General features: G+C 37.1%; 1 protein-coding gene across 1 annotated transcript; it reads left to right on the top strand.

Annotated features, from left to right (window-relative positions):
• Nucleotides 1-1,870: 1,870 nt before the first annotated feature.
• LOC128043111 (uncharacterized) lies at nucleotides 1,871-2,442 on the top strand. Its single transcript, XM_052635239.1, has 2 exons — nucleotides 1,871-2,063; nucleotides 2,171-2,442. Exons 1-2 carry the CDS (start codon nucleotides 1,871-1,873, stop codon nucleotides 2,440-2,442), a joined length of 465 nt encoding a protein of 154 aa, XP_052491199.1.
• Nucleotides 2,443-19,737: the final 17,295 nt, after the last annotated feature.

The following is a 19,737-nucleotide window of genomic DNA, read 5'->3' as shown; positions in this document are numbered from 1 at the left end:
TATTAGGTTAAAATATGTCATATTTATATAAATAAATTTTACTATCGGTTATTTCTCACTCTTTTTAATTTTCATTACTTAAAAAATAAACACATAAAACTATTGCACGTGACTTAAAAACTAGTATATATAAAAGCACGAGTTTGGAAAATTTTTGAGAATACCTTTTATTTTTCATCCTATTATTAAATTCACATTTAAAATAATTATAATATTTAATTTAGAATTATTAGTTTAAAAATTAAAATAAAATAGAAGTTGTGATAAAACATTCAAAAATAACTATAATTTAATAGAAGTTGCGATAATTACACATTACAAAATATTTAGAATTTAAATTAAAATTATTAGTTAAAAGAAGTTGTGATAATTACAAAATAGATTTATTACTTGAATATAACTCTAAGTATAGGAAAAGGTAGTGATAATTATAATTTACAATTATTAGTTTAAAAATTTTATGCATAAACAAAAGTTGCTGGAAAATAATTATTGAGTGATGAATGATAATTGTATCTCTTGGTTTAATAGTGCATTTTTCATACAGTTGTATCTTTTGAAAAATGTATCTCTTGGTTTAATATTGAAATTTTTCATTCATTTTCTCTATTCACTCATGTTTATTAATTTTTCAACAAATCTCTTCATTCATTTCCTCTCCTCTATATAAAACCAAGTTAGGAGATTTCAAAAACATATCATCAAAACTATTAATATTAAAAATTCCTTCTAAATTCATTTCTCCTGGTAATAGAGAAAGGCAAGATTGTGTTCGATTGATCATTGTTGTTGTGCTACTACTGTGATCGTTTGTTGTTGTATCCTGGGAGATAGACGTCTAACGTTACTCAAAGCACCGAGGAGAGGATGAATCTATCTTAAGAAAACTGTTTATATAGGCCTCGACAAAATTCTTCTTCTAATTTTTAACTTTGTCTAGTTACATGTATTCTATTGTGTTACTGCTACTGCATTGTATTGCATTATCATTGTTCTTGACATATTAATACTACGAGACAATATCAAATTTTCTTACAAAAGTTGTGCTAATTTTATTAATGTAAAAAGAGTTATTACTTAAATAGATTTTAAGCATCTTACTTATCACTTAATTAATATTAAAAGTAATTATGTTAATTGTATTATTTGGAATAATGTTAATTACATAAACTAAATTATATTGTACATTAAATATGTAAAAAAATATTCTAATTATTACTTGAAAATTTTCTACTATAATATTTGAATTGATAAGCTAATATATTTTTATTATATTCAATAATTGTGGAGTGTGCCTTATATTTACTAATTGATGTTGCAACGAGGAAAGTCGACATCTTGACAACGCGAAGAATGGCATCCTGACAAGGTACATACGACGTTGCAATGTGGCGACGTATTTCCCAATTCAGTCGAGTTTTCTTCTCATTGTTAAATTCTGCTATTGTTTCCTAGTTAAACTTTGATTAGTCTAGGGTTATTTTAGTCGTGTTTAACCTTACGAATTTAACATATAAAAAGGGTTGTTGTAACCTGGATTAATCATCTTCGTCATATTTGAGATTGAGAGAGTTTTGTAAGTTTTAGGAAATTTTGAGTTTCAACTAAAGTACTTTATTCTTTATGGGTTTAGGGTTTGTTTGTTGAGATTATCTTTATCCTATACTCTTTCGATTTTTGCTCATTTGTAAAGTCTCATTTACCCATGGTTTTTAGTCCTCTTCTTCAAAAGAATTTTTCCACTTAAATATCTGTGTGTTTGTTCTCTACTTTTACTTTTATATTCACGTTACATATATGAGTCGATCCCTAACAAACTAGTATCAGAGACTAGTTCAACTTTCGTAGACTGACACGTTCAAATATGAAAATGAAGCTTGATATCGAGAGGTTCAATGACTATACAAATTTTAGTTTATGGCAAGTTCGGATTACGACAATTCTAGTTCGGAAAGGCCTGAAAAAGGTCATTATTGAGAAAAAGCTCGAAAATCTAGATCAATCAAAATGGGATGAGCTTGATGAGAAGGCTCTGTTTGCAATTCAATTCTGCATCACTAATGGTGTGTTGCAAGAGGTGCTTTCAGAGAAAAGAGTAGCAGGCTTATGGAGGAAGATAGAAACCCTATATATGACAAAGTTTTTGGCTAATCATTTGTTGTTGAAACAGCGTCTGTATACATTTCGTATGGGAGAAGATACTCTATTAGGGCTCATATCAGTGAGTTTGTTTCTCTGAATGGTTTAAAGAACATCAAGGTTCAGATTGATGATGAAGATCAAGTCATGCTATTATTGTACTCTTTACCCCATTCTTATAAGTCTTTCAGGGAAACCCTAATTTATGGGAGAGACAAGCTTTCATTCGAGGAAGTGAATGGAAACTTGTTAAACAAAGGAAAACTCGACAATGAGTTTGGTTCAGATAGCAGTTCAGGTTGAAAACTCTCGGCATTTGTTACGAGAAGCATGACTGGTTTGAGGTCGAGGTGTAACACCCTATACCCGACCTAGACGTTGAGCCTGAATATTAGGATGTCACACCACCATCTCATCAACAATCATAGCCAAACATCTTATTGAACATGCAATTCATGTCACATTATTAATCTTAAACATATATAGAGTTCTTAAGTCTCGAATACTTAAAGCATCGTTAAATTAAGCCATACAAACATCAATCGAGCTTATTATGCAATTACAACATGCATATGAATCATTCAGCAAAAATTCAATACAATTCACATAGGTAAAATTACTGAAACTGAGATATTGATAATTTTCTTATATGGTATCGATACAGCTTGGAAAATCGATACCAGAATAGCATTTTGTTTCTCACTTAAAACCAAACACAAGAAACTATCGATACATTTCAAAAAGTATCGATTTAATTACCCAAAGTATCGATACTCGTGGTATGGTATCGATACCAAATTACAATACTAACTTCCTGCACATCAAAATATCATGGAGGTATCGTTTTTAAAACCTGAATATTGATACCTCTACTCCAGACAGTAAAAATACAACACATAATAGCAATTAGTTCAACCTATCTTAAATCCAATCAACATGCAACTTTCACCTCATCAAACAATTGTCGAAACAACCATAATCATTGTTCAAAACATCGAAAACATGTTCAAGCGAGAATTAATATATCAAGGTCTAAAGTCCTTAAATCCTAAGAACAAATAAGCTATGAAAACATCCAAAACATCATGGCAATATTTATGCAACAAATCTACCACATTATTCAACGTCCATTGACCATACGTACAATTCATGGTACTTCAACATAGCAAATATTCAAACCAAACTAATACCAATGAAATAATTATAACATCCACCAAAAGTGCTTGAAAACTAAACCCATAAAGTATCATGAAGAACACAATAGTAATCGATCAAAGTCTAACCATATTGCCTTATCCCCACAATTCAAAGAATAATATTAATACTACCTACACAAATACTAAAGCCTAACTTGGATCACTTCCTTGGTATCCCCGCACTGCTTACACTGCAAACGTTAAATATCTACAATGGTTAGAAAGAATGGGTGAGTTTAAACAAGCTCTGTGAATGTTAGAGTAACCACAATGTATACACAAAATCAAAGGTTAAACAAGAGCATTCTATAACACATTCACAATCATATTCTAACCAAGTCACAATAACATATTCACGCTTCATTAAATCATAAAACTAGCATATACTCTTACATATAACTACACTCAACTCATATACAAATAATTCAATTTACAATAATTCATCAAGGCTAACAACGTATATATGCTTTAATAATTCACAAGTCTAGCTTATATATTCACATGTATTCACAAGTTAAATGAAAACGACCCAAACTACAATTACATACACAATTTACCATTATAACATACTAACATTTTCATGAAATTTAAATCAACTCATTTAGCATATTATTCACATGTTTATGCATCCGTCTCACATCGTATTATCATAATATATAAGATCACATTTAAACGATAATTTGACACTTGAGGCTATGAAACATAAAAGTGGGCTCTACCACCAAATATCGGATACACGGATCTCCAGCACACCAATTGACTCATTGAGTCAAACACATCCCAAAAGCGTAGCATTTAGCTAACACTCTCTAACACACTAACATATCCCAATGAATGGAGCTTATCTCACATTCCTTTACATCTCCAAATTGTCCCAGGGCCTCAATGCCCAAATCACAAAACATAAAGGTGAGTACTCACAACCCTATGGAATGCCAACTATATCCAATGGTTTCAAGAGATCACAAGGACAAAATATCCACAATTACACACTTTTAATTACTGATTTAATGCGCATCATCTCTGTTCATATTCATCAATTTCCATCACAAACTTGTATACATTGCATGCTTATCGAATCCACATTTAATTGCACTTTAAGAGCCACAATAATGCTCATTGAGCCATCACATATTCGACCACATAGATATGCATTAAAATCAGTACATCATATATAACATACAACTATTCTCACATATTACCTGTCATAATAATATCACATTCCACAATTCAACACATATATACTTACCGAAAGTTCGCTCGCTTTCACTACATATTTGCATTATTAGCATATCATTATCACTATCATTTGGCATGTGTATCATGCCAAAAACACAATTCACAATAGTCATTAAACATGTCTCATATCACAGTGTCGTATCATAATAATCAATCCACAATTATTTAAATAATCACATAATTTGCTAAAATAAAGCAATAGAAATAAAAAGCTTACACTCGAAACTTTGGAGATCGGTCTAGGCTATGCCTAAGCTCCCAATTAACACTATGAATCGTGTCTACAAGTAGTAATTCCAAACACTCACCGTTCATCCTTTTACCTAATTCTCGAAAGCTTAAACTAGTTTTTTCTTACCTTTTGCCTTACTCGAAAAGGATCCTAATGATTTTGAAGCTTCACCAAATTAAGTCACATAATAAACACAATTAACATTCAGCCAAAGACTGTAACACCCCAAACCCGGCATGGACGTTATGGCCGAATCTGGCGATGTCACATGGAAGTGCGTTTGAAAATCGTATCCTTTCTAAAACCGTTTTTCGTTTAGAACTTATCATTATCTTTCATTAATTCTTGAATCGTGATTCATTTCTAAAACGCTATACTTTGCGGAAGCTTTTTAAAAATAATTTTCGTGTACGTGGTATTTTGATAAAACATTCATCTCTTTTGAAAACTCGAGTTTCTCCTATTTCTAGCTGATATAAACAGAAAATAATATAAAATCCAAATTTTAGGTAAAAATCCAGAGAGGCCATTATTACAAAAAAATACCCCAGAATAAAATTAAAAATAAAATATCATTATTAAATACTAAATCAAACAATTTAAGTCGTGTGACCACTTTTGAGTCCTCCACCGCACTGATCCGCCTATGTCTGGGGATTACCTGTATAGTCAAATTAAAAGGGTGAGTTTTCGAAAACTCAGTGTGTAATCCGAAAAAAAAATAGATAGAAAACAATCACAGTCTGGGCCTAAGCCCTTTTTTGTATCAGTGACAATACTAGTTTGGGCTTTAGCCCATCTCAAGATTTAGCGATCGTGTTTGGGCCTCGCCCATTACAAGAATAATAATCAATCAAGAATAGATTATACAGTATACAGGTCCTACCCAACCAGCCTCTACACTCAATCTCCGTCCAACGCTACACTCCATATAGGGATATAATCAACCCACCTATCCCTACACTCCAGTTAGTACCGAATACGGCACTGGACAGTAGTTGCAGTTGAGCTGCTAGTAAGTTAGGCTCGAGGCCTTTCAATACACTTCCTCCAATCAATATGAATCCCCAACCCAATGCAATGCATCATACAGACATGTCATGGTATCATGTATTATCAGTTCAGTGTAAATAACATGCTCAACATACAAACATACATATCTATCTCATATAGGCATATAACAGTCTTTCAGTCATTTTAGTCAATAAGGGGTCCAGGTAAGCTTACTGACCCTACAATAGGTCCATAGTCGACTCGGGCGATCCGTGCAACCTTAGCAGTCAAATAGTGAAAATGGGCCCATAGGCCCATGTTGTATGCCCATATGGACCCACATGCTAGTGTGGCCCACACGGCCCAAAATGGCCTTGGCTGTGTGGATCACACAGCCTGGCCCAATAATCCCACACGCCCGAGGGGCCCACATGGCCCAATACGATCTGACCCACGATTCGCACGTGGTTAGCCTCGTCGATCACACGTCCGTGTTTAGTCACACAGCCTACAACATGGTCGGCCGCACGCCCGCGTGGCGTCGATATTCGTATTTTTCAGCTTTTCGCCGTTTCCATTTTTAGAGTTGTGTTCACACACACACACACGCACATCACCTGGTTTCGCTTTTTTGCAAAAGTGCTCATGAGCACTCCAAGACCTAGCAATTGAACGAGAAACACAAATTAATTACTTACACGATAATCGAGTGAAACAAACCCTATTCAAGATACCTATCTAATTTATCGACAAATCTACCTTTGTTTGAACAACCAAAGCCCTACATTTAAGCCGTTGAGAAACGATCATTGGCCCTTTTATTACCTGCAAACCAGTTGAAAACCTCTCTTTAACAAATATTCACAAGAATAGTCTAAACAAAACGATTACCTAAACTTACCGAATGTACAGAATCAAAGAACGGGAATGGGACTATTGGAACAACAACAGAAAGAACCCAAGAGAAATGAAATTCGACAGAGTGCAATACTCAACAGGACGACAGCAAAGAGAAAAGAACAAGGCGGCATAGTGAGGGAAAAAAGTCGGCAAGAAAAGAGGCAACTCTTGGCAACCGAAACGAGAAAGGGAATAAACCAATAGCCAAAAATCAGCAAGAATGAAAAAAAAAGAAAATTTTGGTAGAGGTTTGGCAGAGCTGGGGAAGGAGAACGTCAAAAGAAATGAATATTTCTGCACCATATTTTCTCAAAATCCCTCAAATCTCTCCTAAAACCGTCCAACCACTCCCATCCAAATCCCTTAATTTTCTTCCCACACTTCCCATTACCCCTCTACCACTTCGGCATTTCAGTTCAGCTTAAACACTACATGACACCACTAGCAAAAATAATACTCAAGCACCGGTCAAACCAAAGACCTCTAGCATTTTAACACACCACTTATCCACCAGACCAGCAGTCCCATTCTGACATGCTTTTACAAACTTTTAACTATAAGCCTACCGAACAAAAGCAAGGCTTTATTCAATTAAAACAAAAATTTTTGCCCAAGTCAAGGCTTGAACTTATGACCTCTCAAACACTTCCAGAACACATAACCACTAAAGATGAAAAATATTTGTGTCATAAATACATAGAAACAAAAGTACAAATTTTGTGGCAATACAACTCTACCCTCCTTAAAGAAAATTTCAGCCTCGAAATTTTACTTGATCAAAACAGATGAGGATGTTGCTGACGAATTACATCTTCAGGCTCCCACATGTCCTCCTCAGAACTATGATTACGCCAAAGAACTTTAACCAGTGGGATAGACTTCTTTTTTAGAACTTTTACATCGCGATCTAATATTTGGACTGGCTCCTCCTCGAAGGTCAGATCTGGCCTAAACTCGATCTCCTCAAATGGAACAACATGCGTGGGATCAGAGCAGTAGCGCCTCAACATCGAGACGTCGAATACATCATGAATCCGCTCTAACTCTAGAGGTAACTCCAACTGGTAGGCAACCGGTCCCACATGTTTTAGTATGTAGCAGGGCCCAATAAACCTAGGGCTCAACTTGCCCTTACGACCAAACCTCAATACATTCTTCCATGGTGAGACCTTGAGAAAAACAAAGTTCACCACAGAAAACTCAATCTCTCAACGCTTCAGATCGGCGTAGGACTTCTGCCTATCAGATGCCACTTTTAATCGGTCCCGAATCAGTCTAACTTTAATTTCGGTATCAGAAACTAGCTCAGGGCCTAGAACACGCCGCTTGCCCAACTCAGTCCAACATGAAGGTGTGCGACACCTACGACCATATAATGCCTCGTAGGGTGCCATCTAAATGCTAGACTGATAGCTGTTGTTATAAGTAAATTCTGCTAACAACAAGTAATCCTCCCAACTGTCTCGAAAATCAATCACGCAACTCCTTAACATGTCCTCTAGTATCTGAATCAGCCTCTTTGACTGACCGTCCGTCTGAGGATGGAACGCAGCACTGAAGTTCAACCTTGTACCCAGAGCTTAATGTAGTTTCTTCCAGAACCAAGACGTGAAGCGAGGATCCCTATCAGATATGATTGAAACTGGTACCCCATGCAATCTCACTATCTTAGACACATACAGTTTAGCTAGCTTCTACAAAGAGTAGTCGGTACGAACATGTATGAAGTGGGTAGACTTGGTCAATCGATCCACGATGACCCATACAAAATCCTTCTTAGTAGGTGTGAGGGATAACCCACTTCCGAAGTCCATAATCACTCTCTCCCACTTCCAAAACGGAACCTTGACTGGTTGCAACAAACCTGAAGGTAATTGATGCTCAGCCTTAACCTGCTGGCATGTCAAACACTTGGCCACAAATTCAGTAACCTCCCGTTTAAGACCTGGCCACCAGTATAACTCACGAAGGTGTCGGTACATCTTGTTTCCACCAGAATGCATAGCATAAGGGATACTATTTGCCTCTCTTAGTATAGACTACCTCAATTCAGTATCTTTCAGTACACAGATTCTCCCACGAAAACAGAGCACCTCTTCACTATTCAGTCTAAAATCCCCGGTATTCTCACTCTCAACTTGTTGAAAATGAAGACCCAACGACTCATCCTCTATCTGTTTACCCTTAATCTGCTCTATCCACGTTGGTTTAACTTGAAGTTCGACCAACTGACTACCATCATTAAATAAACTGAGGCGAGCAAACATCGCCCTCAGATTAGTCATAACTCTACGGCTCAATGCGTTGGTCACCAAATTAGCCTTACCAGGATGGTATTCAATAGTACAATCGTAGTCCTTAAACAGCTCAATCCATCTACGCTGCCTAAGACTTAGCTCCTTCTAAGTGAGGAGGTACTTGAGGCTCTTGTAATCGGTGTAAATGATACGCTTCTCACCATACAAGTAATGCCTTCAGATTTTCAATGTGAATACCAGTGCGGCTAACTACAAGTCATGCGTCGAATAGTATGCCTCATAAGTCTTAAACTGACGAGATGCATACGTTACCACCTTACCCTCTTACATCAACACATATCCCAAACCGACATGTGATGCATCGCAATTGTAATGCCCTAAATTTGAGCATAGAAGGAATCAGCCTTGAGTATAGGATCAGTTAGGAGACTGCACATAAATGTTTATGTGTGCCATAAAATGACATAAATTTCTTGCTTGCTTTAGTGGCTAAATGATTTAGGAAGAGTTGGGAGTGTTGGAGAAGTCTTGGGTTCAAACCTAGGCTTTAGCAAAATTTTTTATTTTTGCTCTTAAGTGAATCTTGGCCTTAGCTTGAAGGCTTTATATTTATTTTTGGTGAAATCATGACACAGAAAGGAGCTTGTGGTCTAGTGGCAAGGTGGTGTGTTGAGTAACTATGAGATCTAAGGTTCAAGTCCTAGTTTGTGCAAAAGAGTATTTATTTTGCTATCTTGCCATGTGAGAAGCAGAAGTCAGCTAGAACTCTGCAAAGTTGGAATTTGATTTGGTCAAGGAGAAGGTTGTGGAGAAGATTATGGAGGAATTTGAATGAAGTTCAAATTGGATGGTTGAGTGATTTGTGGAGAGATTTGGGGAGGGATGTTTGGAGAGATTAAGGGAGGAAAAAGAGGAGCTTGAAAGGGAGAAAAGTTGTAGCCGAATAGGTACTCTGACCATAGGGAATTCGGCTTGGGAGTTTTGGGAGCTCCTCTTGCTATTCATTTCGGGTTTTGGCATTTTTGTTCTTTTTCACCTTTATTTCTAAAGTCGTGGAGTTCGTTTTCTACTCTTCTGTCTAGCCCTCTAGTCCACCGTTTTTTATCCTTCATTCTCTTTTATTCAATTGGTATTCCCCTCTTCGGCAGAGTAACACCTGTCTTTCCTTTCATAAACCCTTTTTGGTTGCTAAGATCGACTCATACCTTCTTCTCATGTTCCTCTCTCAACTCTTTTGTCCTTCTTGTTTGGCCAAATCTTGTCAAGGCCTGACTATCTTCCTTCTCTTCTCTTCTTTTCTGGTCTTTGGCCGTTTCTTGCTAAAGGTTTGCTTAAAACCCCTTGGTCTATTGGTAAGTGTTACGGTTTGTTCTCTCTAGCTGAACCTTATTAGGTTCTCCTCTGAAAGGTTCGACTTATGTATCTCTTAGGTCGATCGTTGGTGTCTCCTCTTTTCCACCATGGGGAAATATTCCTTTAACACTTCTTTTTGTACGAATGATGCTAGGGACTCAAGTTCATAACAAGGTGTTAGGCCGACTACTTATCCCCTACAAGGGATATCTCTTTTATTGGTAATGTTTTAAGTCCTAGATGTATTCATGTGGGATTGTAGATTCTTATGAATCGGTTTACGGTTTCGTGTGAAGGGAAAGCATTGAAGAGAATACGTGGTTTTGGAACAAGAGGAGTACTGCGATTGGTTGTTTGGTAAGTAGTTATGATTTGATTAAATGATCCAATGTTATGATTATGGAATTACGATGGTTTTGGACTAATAAAGGGTTGTGTTTTAACCATAGGCTCTCAACTTCAGAAGCATCTCGGCCACGACTCCTTAACAGGTGTGTAATTGTACACACACATTGATTAAACCGTAATTCGGTAAAAGTTGAAAAGCTAGAAAATGCGGTCCTTGATGCCACACGGGCAGGCAATCGCACATATGGTAATCTGAGCCCACGAAACATGGGCTTTTGGCTGTAGAGGCCACCATGAGCGATCTCATGGGCCTAGACCATTTTGGGACATGTTAGGCAAAATATTAGGCCTTGGGCCCATTTACATCGTTATGACCATTTAGGTTATCTGGGTCGCTCGAGGCGACTGTAGACCTTCGAAAAGGTTGTAAAATGACCGTAATGACCCTGTAAGGTAAAATGACTGTAATGCCCCTGTAAGGTAAAATGACCGTAATGCCCCTGTAAGGTAAAATGACCGTAATACCCCTGTAGGGTAAAATTACCATAATGCCCCTGTAGGGTAAAATGACCGTAATAGCCATGTAAGGTAAAATAATCATAATACCCTTGTAGGGTAAAATGACCGTAATGCCCCTATAGGGTAAAATGACCATAGTGCCCCTGTAGGGTAAAATAACTGTAATACCCCTATAGGGTAAAATGACCGTAATGCCCCTGTACGGTAAAATGACCGTAACACTCTTGTAGGGTAAAATGACCATAATACCCCTGTAGGGTAAAATGACCATAGTACTCTTGTAGGGTAAAATGACTGTAATGCCCTGGTGGATAAATGACTATTTTGCCCCTCGAGGTCAAATGACTGATTTGTCTGTGTTTGGTATGACTAATTTGTCTGTGATTTGAATGACTAATTCTGAGCATGGCATTTTGCATACACGACATACTGCATGGGGTTGGAATACAATTATGGAGGAAGTACTATACTGGTGGCTCTGCCACAATCACTGTTACTGGTAACTTTGCCATATATACTATCACTGGCACCTTTGCTGCGATACTGCTGCTGGCAGCTTTGCTGCGATGCTACTGATGGCTTTGTGTCGATCATAATATCGTTACTGATGGCTTTGTACCGATCATATTCTCGTTACTGATGGCTTTGTGCCGATCATATTATCGTTACTGATGGCTTTGTACCGATCATATTACCATTACTAATGGCTGTGTGCCGATCATATCACTGCTACTGATGACTTTGTGCCAATCATATTACTGTACTTATGGCTTGCAACCATTCTATTTATAGCTTATAGCTATCCTATTTACGGCTCTTAGCCATTCTGACTACTGGCAGCTATGTTGCGATATTGGTGTGAAGGCTGGGTGGGTCGACTCCGTCCTCACATGGTGTGTTGGGTTGGTACGGGTGGTATGTTGGCTGGATTGAGATGGGTTTGCATACTTGCACCATACTGATACTGTATCAAGCTCAGGCCCACACTGTTTCTGTAATAGGCTAAGGCCCATCTTGCATCTTATCATTAAAGCGGCTCGCCTAAACCGATTTACATCAGTATACCGACTGTTTGACAAGAGATTACACACTGAGTTTTCGCAAACTCACCCTTCTGTCTACCTGTGCAAGTAATCCCCAGCCTTAGACGATTCGGTGCTGCGAGAGACTTGGAGGTGGCCACACAATTGCTGTTATTTAAATTTACTTGTATTTTTATTAAATTTTATACTGCTAGAAGTAGAACACGGTTTTCCAAAATAATAACTGTTTTCTAACACTACATTTTTGCAACTTAATTTTTTTTAAAATATCACGTTTTCGTAAATCATTTGTTTTAAATTAAGCTTCCGTAACAATAAGGCTTTGAAGGTAACAACTTTTCTTTAATAAACCTCGATTAAAAATAAACAAACGCAAACTGAGGTTTTGTACAAGTTTTAAATGGCAGGAAGTTTGAAATTTCAAGAAGGGCTTTCAATGAAAACATGGTTTTCGAAAAACACTTCAATGTGACACGCCAGATTTGGGCCTAACTTCTAGGCCGAGTTTGGGGCGTTACAGCTGTAGACAGTAAACTCTTTTCCAGACTCTGGCTGTATGAAAATAGGGGCCTCGGTCAATATAGTTTTAAGCTTCTCAAAGCTTTCTTGCTGCGCATCAATCCAATTAAACGGTACACCCTTACGTTGCAGCTTAGTCAAGGGTGCTGCAATCAATGAAAAACCCTCTACAAATCATCGATAATACCCTGCCAGTCCCAGAAAACTATGAATCTCAGATATAGTATTAGGCTATTTCCAATCCAACACCGCCTCAATCTTTCGAGGATCGACCCTAATCCCCTCAGTAGAAACCACATGGCCCAAAAATGTTACTTCATGTAACCAGAACTCATATTTACTGAACTTAGCGTACAGTTGTTTCTCTCGCAAAATCTGTAGAACCACTCTGAGGTGTCCATCATTTTCATCCTCAGTTTTTGAATACACTAGTATATGATCAATAAATACCACTACGAACCGATCCAGATAGGGCTGGAACACTCGGTTCATCAGATCTATAAAAGCTACCGGTGTATTCGTCAGTCTAAATGGCATCATTAGGAACTCGTAGTGACCATAGCGAGTCCTAAATGTCGTCTTATGCACGTTAGCTTCTTTAACTCTCAACTGGTGATACCCTGACCGTAGATCAATCTTGGAGAAAACTGAAGTACCTCAGAACTGATCAAAGAAATCGTCTATCCTTGGTAGGCGGTACTTATTCTTAATGGTCATCTTATTCAGTTGCCATTAGTCAATACACATACGCATGGATCCATCCTTCTTTTTCACAAACAGAACTGGTGCTCCCCACGGAGACACACTAGGGCGGATGAACCCATGATCCAGTAGCTCTTGAATATGGGCCTTAAGCTCTACAAGCTCTTTCGGTGCCATTCTATAAGGGGCGATGGACATCGGAGCTGTACCAGAAAGGAGCTCAATCCCAAACTCTACTTCACGATTCGGAGGTAACCCAGGTAACTCTTCAGGAAAAGCGTCTAGAAACTCCTTAACCGTCCTGATATTCTTAACCGAGGAATCCCTAGAATCTGAAACACTAATGTAAGCCAGATAAGCCTCACATCCCTTACGAACCAACTTTTGGGCCCTTAATGGTGAAATCACATTCAATAAGTAGTTCCGGTGCTCCGCAATTACGAATACCTCGCTGTCTTCTGTAGTTCTCAGTATAACCCTTTTCGTAGAACAATCTAAGTTCACTCGGTGTTTAACCAACCAGTCCATTCCCAGTATCAGATCAAATTTCCCAAAAGGCAGTTCCATCAAATCATCAAAAAAGATAACTCATTGAACCTCTAGAGGAACATCTCTAAATAGTTTGTTAACCCTTATTGACTGCCCCAACGGACTCAGTATAGTGACCTCACTCATAGTGCTCTCAACCAGTATACCCACGTTTTCAGATACGATACAAGCTATATAGGAGTGAGTGGATCCTATATTTATCAGTGCAGTATAAGGTACATTATAAATAAATAACGTACCCGTAATAACATCCGGAGCATCACCATCCTTTCGGTGGCGTGTACCATAAACTAGAGTTGGCTGCCTCGCCTCAGGATGTCCAACACCTCTGCACGGTGCTATCTGACCATGGCCCAACCATTACCACCTCTAGCCTGGCCACGGCCTCTCGGTGGCTGCAGAACTGCTCTCGATGGTGGTCAAATACCAATGCCCGAAGCTTGCATCTAATCGGACCTCCGTAGACACTCTCTAATACGGTACTCTTGAGAACTGCACCTCAAACATGCCCCAGTTCTTTTCCAATACTCGCCCTGATGGCGTCTACCACAGCCAGTACACAGCGATTGTCCAGTAGCAGCAGTAGGAGCCCTAACTCTGATCGGCCCATCAACTCTGACCTTTTTCTTAGGCTTCTGAACGTAACTCGAAGGCTTCAAATCCCTCTTATTCCTGCCTCTCTCTCTATCACGGTTCTGGCGCTCAGTGCATTTCACTTCCTCTGCAATCTTCGCCTTATCAACCAGTGCAGCAAAATCTCGCTCCCTCTGTAAAGTTATCAGAACCCTCAAATTATCCCTGAGACCATTCTCGAAGCGAACACATCACTTGTACTCAGTCGCTACCATACCATGCGCATAGCGGCTCAGTCATAAAAACTCAGCCTCATACTCGGCCACTGATCTGTCCCCCTGAGTTAGATTCAAGAACTCTCTCCTACGGGCATCCACATATCTGGCACCCAGATACTTTCCCTGAAAAGCGATCTTAAAGAACTCCCAGGTCAGTCGATCGGGCCGAATGCCCTCCTTAACAGTGAGCCACGACTGATATGCCTCATCCCGTAGCAACGATACAACACCCTTTAATTTTTGCTCAGGGGTTCAGTCTAGGTCGTCCATAATTCTCTCTGTGGCCTCTATCTAGTACTCAGCAACATTAGGGGCAAATCCAGCAATACCGCTAAAAAGCTCAACACCGTTAGATCAGAGTCGTTTTGTAACCAACCCGCGGCCTCTAGCTCCAGTATTTGGCCCAGCAACCCTCTCTAGAATCCTTAACATGGCTTGGGACAGTACGTCGTCCCTAGTCGCTCGATCATGAGACCCAGTCTCAGTCACAAGTGAAGCCGGTGTCTCATAAGATTGGGGCTGGAGACCCGGTGTGCCACACATTCAGTAAAAATGTTTCAAATTATTCAGAAATCAGTCGTATAAAAACCAAGTTTTAAAACCTAAATCCACAACCGAGTTTTGCAACCTAGCTCCGATACCACTAAATGTAACACCCCAAACCCAGCCTGGACGTTATGGCTGAATCTGGCGATGTCACAAAATTAAGTCACATAATAAACATAATTAACATTCAGCCAAAGACTCACCAAAATCAACTAAAAATGCAACCCTAAGCTATATTCCTCATGAAATTGAAATTTCGACTAACAAACTTGAAACTCAAATATCTCGATCTATACTTAATTTTTTTTGCTTAAAACTGATTGCGTTCACCTAATTATTCACCTATAACTGATTCTCAACTTTTAAACTAATCAAAACTACCCAATTCATGGTATTGAAATTTTCAACATGTTTATGGCAATTTTCACAAAAAATTATTAAAACGTTGGAAATCTTCAACGAAACTTTAAAGTAAGTTTAGAAATTTTCTAATCATGTAAAATTAATTAAAACACTTTGAAACCATATTTTTACCTAAAATCTCGATATCCACCATTAACAACCCAATTTTCAATTTTTATTTAAAACATGCAATATAATGGCTAAAACTCAATTTAAAGGATCAAATAATATCAAAAACTAATAAGGAATCAAAGCATTACCTTAGATGATGAAAAACCTAACGTTTGATCGAAAAACTGAACGTTTGATCAAAAACCCAAAAGACCAAACATTTAACAATGGAAAAATCTATGGTATTCTTGGATGTTTTTTTTGAAATACTATGGAGATCTATGGCTAGGGGAATGATAAAAATATACGCAATTAAGTTTTGGAATCAAAATTGAAAGAGAGGAGCTTTGGAATGCAATGGGCGACAAAACAAAAATATAGAGAAGAGACTAACGTGACTTTTATAAAGATGAAGGGGAAAAATAGGGTGAAATTTAAATTTTGGTTTAATTACCTTTTAAAAATTCATAATTTAGACCCTTTTAAAAATCAGTCCTTATTTCAAAATTGAAAGCCTTTTAAACATCATTTTCAAAAATTATTTTAATTTCAAAAATGCCATAGACAAAAACATTTCAAGATACTATGCTAACGAGATTCCTAAGCTAACTAGAGTTAAAATCCCAATTTTATCCTTAAAACTTCTAGCCCGATTTTGGGGTGTAACATGAGGAATCGAGAAAAAGATATGTGGCTACTGCAAGAAGGAAGGTAACATTAAGGCAGATTGTTACAAACTCCAAAATAAGAACAAGAGGGCTACTAAGAGCAATGAGGATGAAGCAACTAATGTTAATATAATCAAAGACAAGGGTGATGATTGGTTGTTGGTCTCTACGACCCAAAGGTCTCAGTTTATGTCCAAATGGATCCTGAATTCAAGGTGTTCTTTCCACATGTATCCCTATATAGGAACTGGTACTCCACATATAGTTTAGTTGAAGGTAGAGTTGTGTGTATGGGGAATGGTTCACTTAGTAAGATAATTGGTATTGGTACTATTCAGATTAGGATGCACGACGGAATTATATGGACACTGTCAGGTGTCAAGCATGTGCCTAATGTAGAGAAAAACCTTATCTCCTTGAGTATGTTGGACTCGAAAAAGTGCAGAATCATTATCGATTCAAGGGACATTAAGGTATCCCATGAAGCTCTTGTTTTGATGAGAGGTCAAAAGGTTGGTAGTCTATATGTTTGTCAAGGTTCAATTGTGACTAGTGTAGCAGCAATTTCTCCGACAATTATAAAGTCGGAGTCAACTTAATGACAATTTAATAAATTTGACTCTTTTAGGTTAAGCAGTGGATCTGTTATTAAAGGTCGTTCAGTTTTCAAGTTCAAACACCGCTTTCGACTTTGCGAGTAACCTGCAAAGGTTTAGATAGATTCATGATTGGCTCAGAAAAGGAGACATGAGAAAATATGATTCAATGTGGAGATTTGTAGCACCCTATACCTGGCTTGGTCCCCAAGCCCGAATATTAGGATGTCACACCACCGTCTTATATCATACTCATAATAAATTGTCACATTATTAAGAAATCATCCTCTTTATCAATGATCTTATAAATTTTTAGTCCAACATATATCAATCATCATTAGAACATGTCAAACATACTTTAAATAAAATTAAAATAATAATAATTAAACATGCATTAGGACCACTTAGCAAAGTTTAAACACAAGTCACGTAGGTATCGATACTAGAATATGGGTATCGATATTTTCTTGGTACGGTATTGATATCATTTGGAAAATCGGTACCAAATCAACATTCTATTTCTCGTCTAAAATCAAAACATGAGAAGATATTCGGTACCTTTCAAAAAATATCGATAATTTTTCCCCGAGCATTGATACTCGTTATAGGGTATCGATACTAAATTAGGATTTTGACTTCCTACACATTTGAAAATCACAAAAGTATCGTTTTTACAATACGAATATTAATACCTCTGCTTCAGACCAGAAAAATATAACATACATAAGCATAAAAATCATTCTAACTTGTACCAATCCATCATGCTATCATATCATCATCAAATAAACATCAAAATAGCCATAATAGTAGTCTCAAACATCGAAAATAAGTTCAAATGATAATAAGCATAATACAATTCAATTCTCAAAATCCTAAGAGCAATTAAGCTATGAAACTTTCAAAACATCATGACAAATATCATTAAAAGTCTACCACATTGCCTTATTCCCAAAACGAAAACAAATAAACAATAAACACCTACAAAAATAGAAATGGACTTGCTTAGATCACCCCTTGGAACCACACCACTCACACTGGCTCTTAACTACTCTGCAAGGGTTTTAAGAAAGGAGTGGGTAAGCTTAACAAGCTCAGTGAATGTTCAAAATAACCACAATGTACACACAATATCAAAGGTTAAACAAGAGCATACTACAACACGTTCACAACCATATTCTAATCAAGTCAAAATAACATATTCTCGTTTCATTAAATCATAAAACTAACATATACTCCTATATGAAATTACACTAAACTCGCTTATATATAATTCATTTAACAATAATTCATCAGGACTAAACAACGTATACATGTTTTAATAACCCACAAGTCTAGCTGATATATTCACATGCATTCACAAGTCAAATGGAAACGATCCAAACCACAATTACATACACAATTTATTATGAGAACATACTAACATTTTCATGAAACTTAAATCAACTCGTTCAGCATATTATTCACATGTTTAAACATCCATCTCACATTGTATTGCCAAAACAAATAAGATCACATTTAAACGATAATTATCATAGCAACCACATACTCATTTAGGCATACATCACATTACATATATATACAATTTAAGATAATTTGGCACTTGAGGCTATGAAACATAAGAGTAGACTCCACCACCACACATCGGATACACGGATCTCCAACACACCAAATGAATCATAGAGTCAAATATATCCCAAAAGTGAAGCATAGAGCTGACACTTTCCAGCACACCAAACATGTCTTATTGAATGGAGCTTAGCTCACATTCCCTTATCTCTCCAACATGTCCCAAAGTCTCAACGTTCAAATCACAAAACACATATAGGTGAGTACTCACAATCCTATAGCATGCCAACTATATCCAAAAATCTCATAAATTTTAGGGAATTTTGGATTTCAGCCAGAGTACTTTGTTCTTTCTAGGATTAGGGTTTATTTGTTAAGATTATCTCCATCCTATACTCTTTCAATATGTTCTTAATTAGTGAAGTCTCATTTGCTTGTAGTTTTTTTTTCTCTTCTTCGGAGGAATTTTTTCACGTAAATATTTGTATGTTTGTTCTTCTCTACTTTTACTTTTATTTTCTCGTTGCATATACAGGTCGATCCCCAAAAAATCTAAATAAAAATATTATTTTAAGGTAATAATTATTATTAAAAATACAATATTGAATAATTCAAATTAAAACTTGATAGGTTGAGGGTTAAATTTGGAGGTGGGAGAGGATGATGGTCTCTCTTTTTGGATCATAAGTAATACGCATTGAAGCATAATATGAAGAGGGTTTGGAAAATGAAGGGCAAGATCTGTTTACGACCAAACTTATATTAGATTAAGTTTAATAATCTTGATGACAAGAACAAGGTCTTAATGGCATCGATGAGATTATGGTTTTTAAGGACATGTACGTATTGATATTCTAAATTTGTGGGTCTCCTCTCTACGACTTATTTTATAAACCTTTATATAAAATATGTACTTTGGTTGATCATGGACTTTTCAAAAATAATTCTTAAGTTAGGCAAGTGAAAAAGCACCGGAAGGCACAATTCTTGGCTGTTTTCTTTTATTT

Source organism: Gossypium raimondii, chromosome 1 (genome assembly GCF_025698545.1).
Source record: "Gossypium raimondii isolate GPD5lz chromosome 1, ASM2569854v1, whole genome shotgun sequence".
Taxonomy (NCBI): Eukaryota; Viridiplantae; Streptophyta; class Magnoliopsida; order Malvales; family Malvaceae; genus Gossypium; species Gossypium raimondii.
The sequence above is the reverse complement of the archived record's forward strand: the minus strand, read 5'-3'. Positions and strand labels throughout refer to the sequence as shown.

What these genes read in the sequence shown, in the direction of transcription:
- LOC128043111 (XM_052635239.1), top strand. Translation starts at nt 1,871, where the DNA reads ATGAAGCTTGATATCGAGAGGTTCAATGACTATACAAATTTTAGTTTA. An exon ending in TCAATTCTGCATCACTAATG is followed by an intron (nt 2,064 to 2,170) that starts GTGTGTTGCAAG and finishes TTGTTGAAACAG; the next exon opens with CGTCTGTATACATTTCGTAT.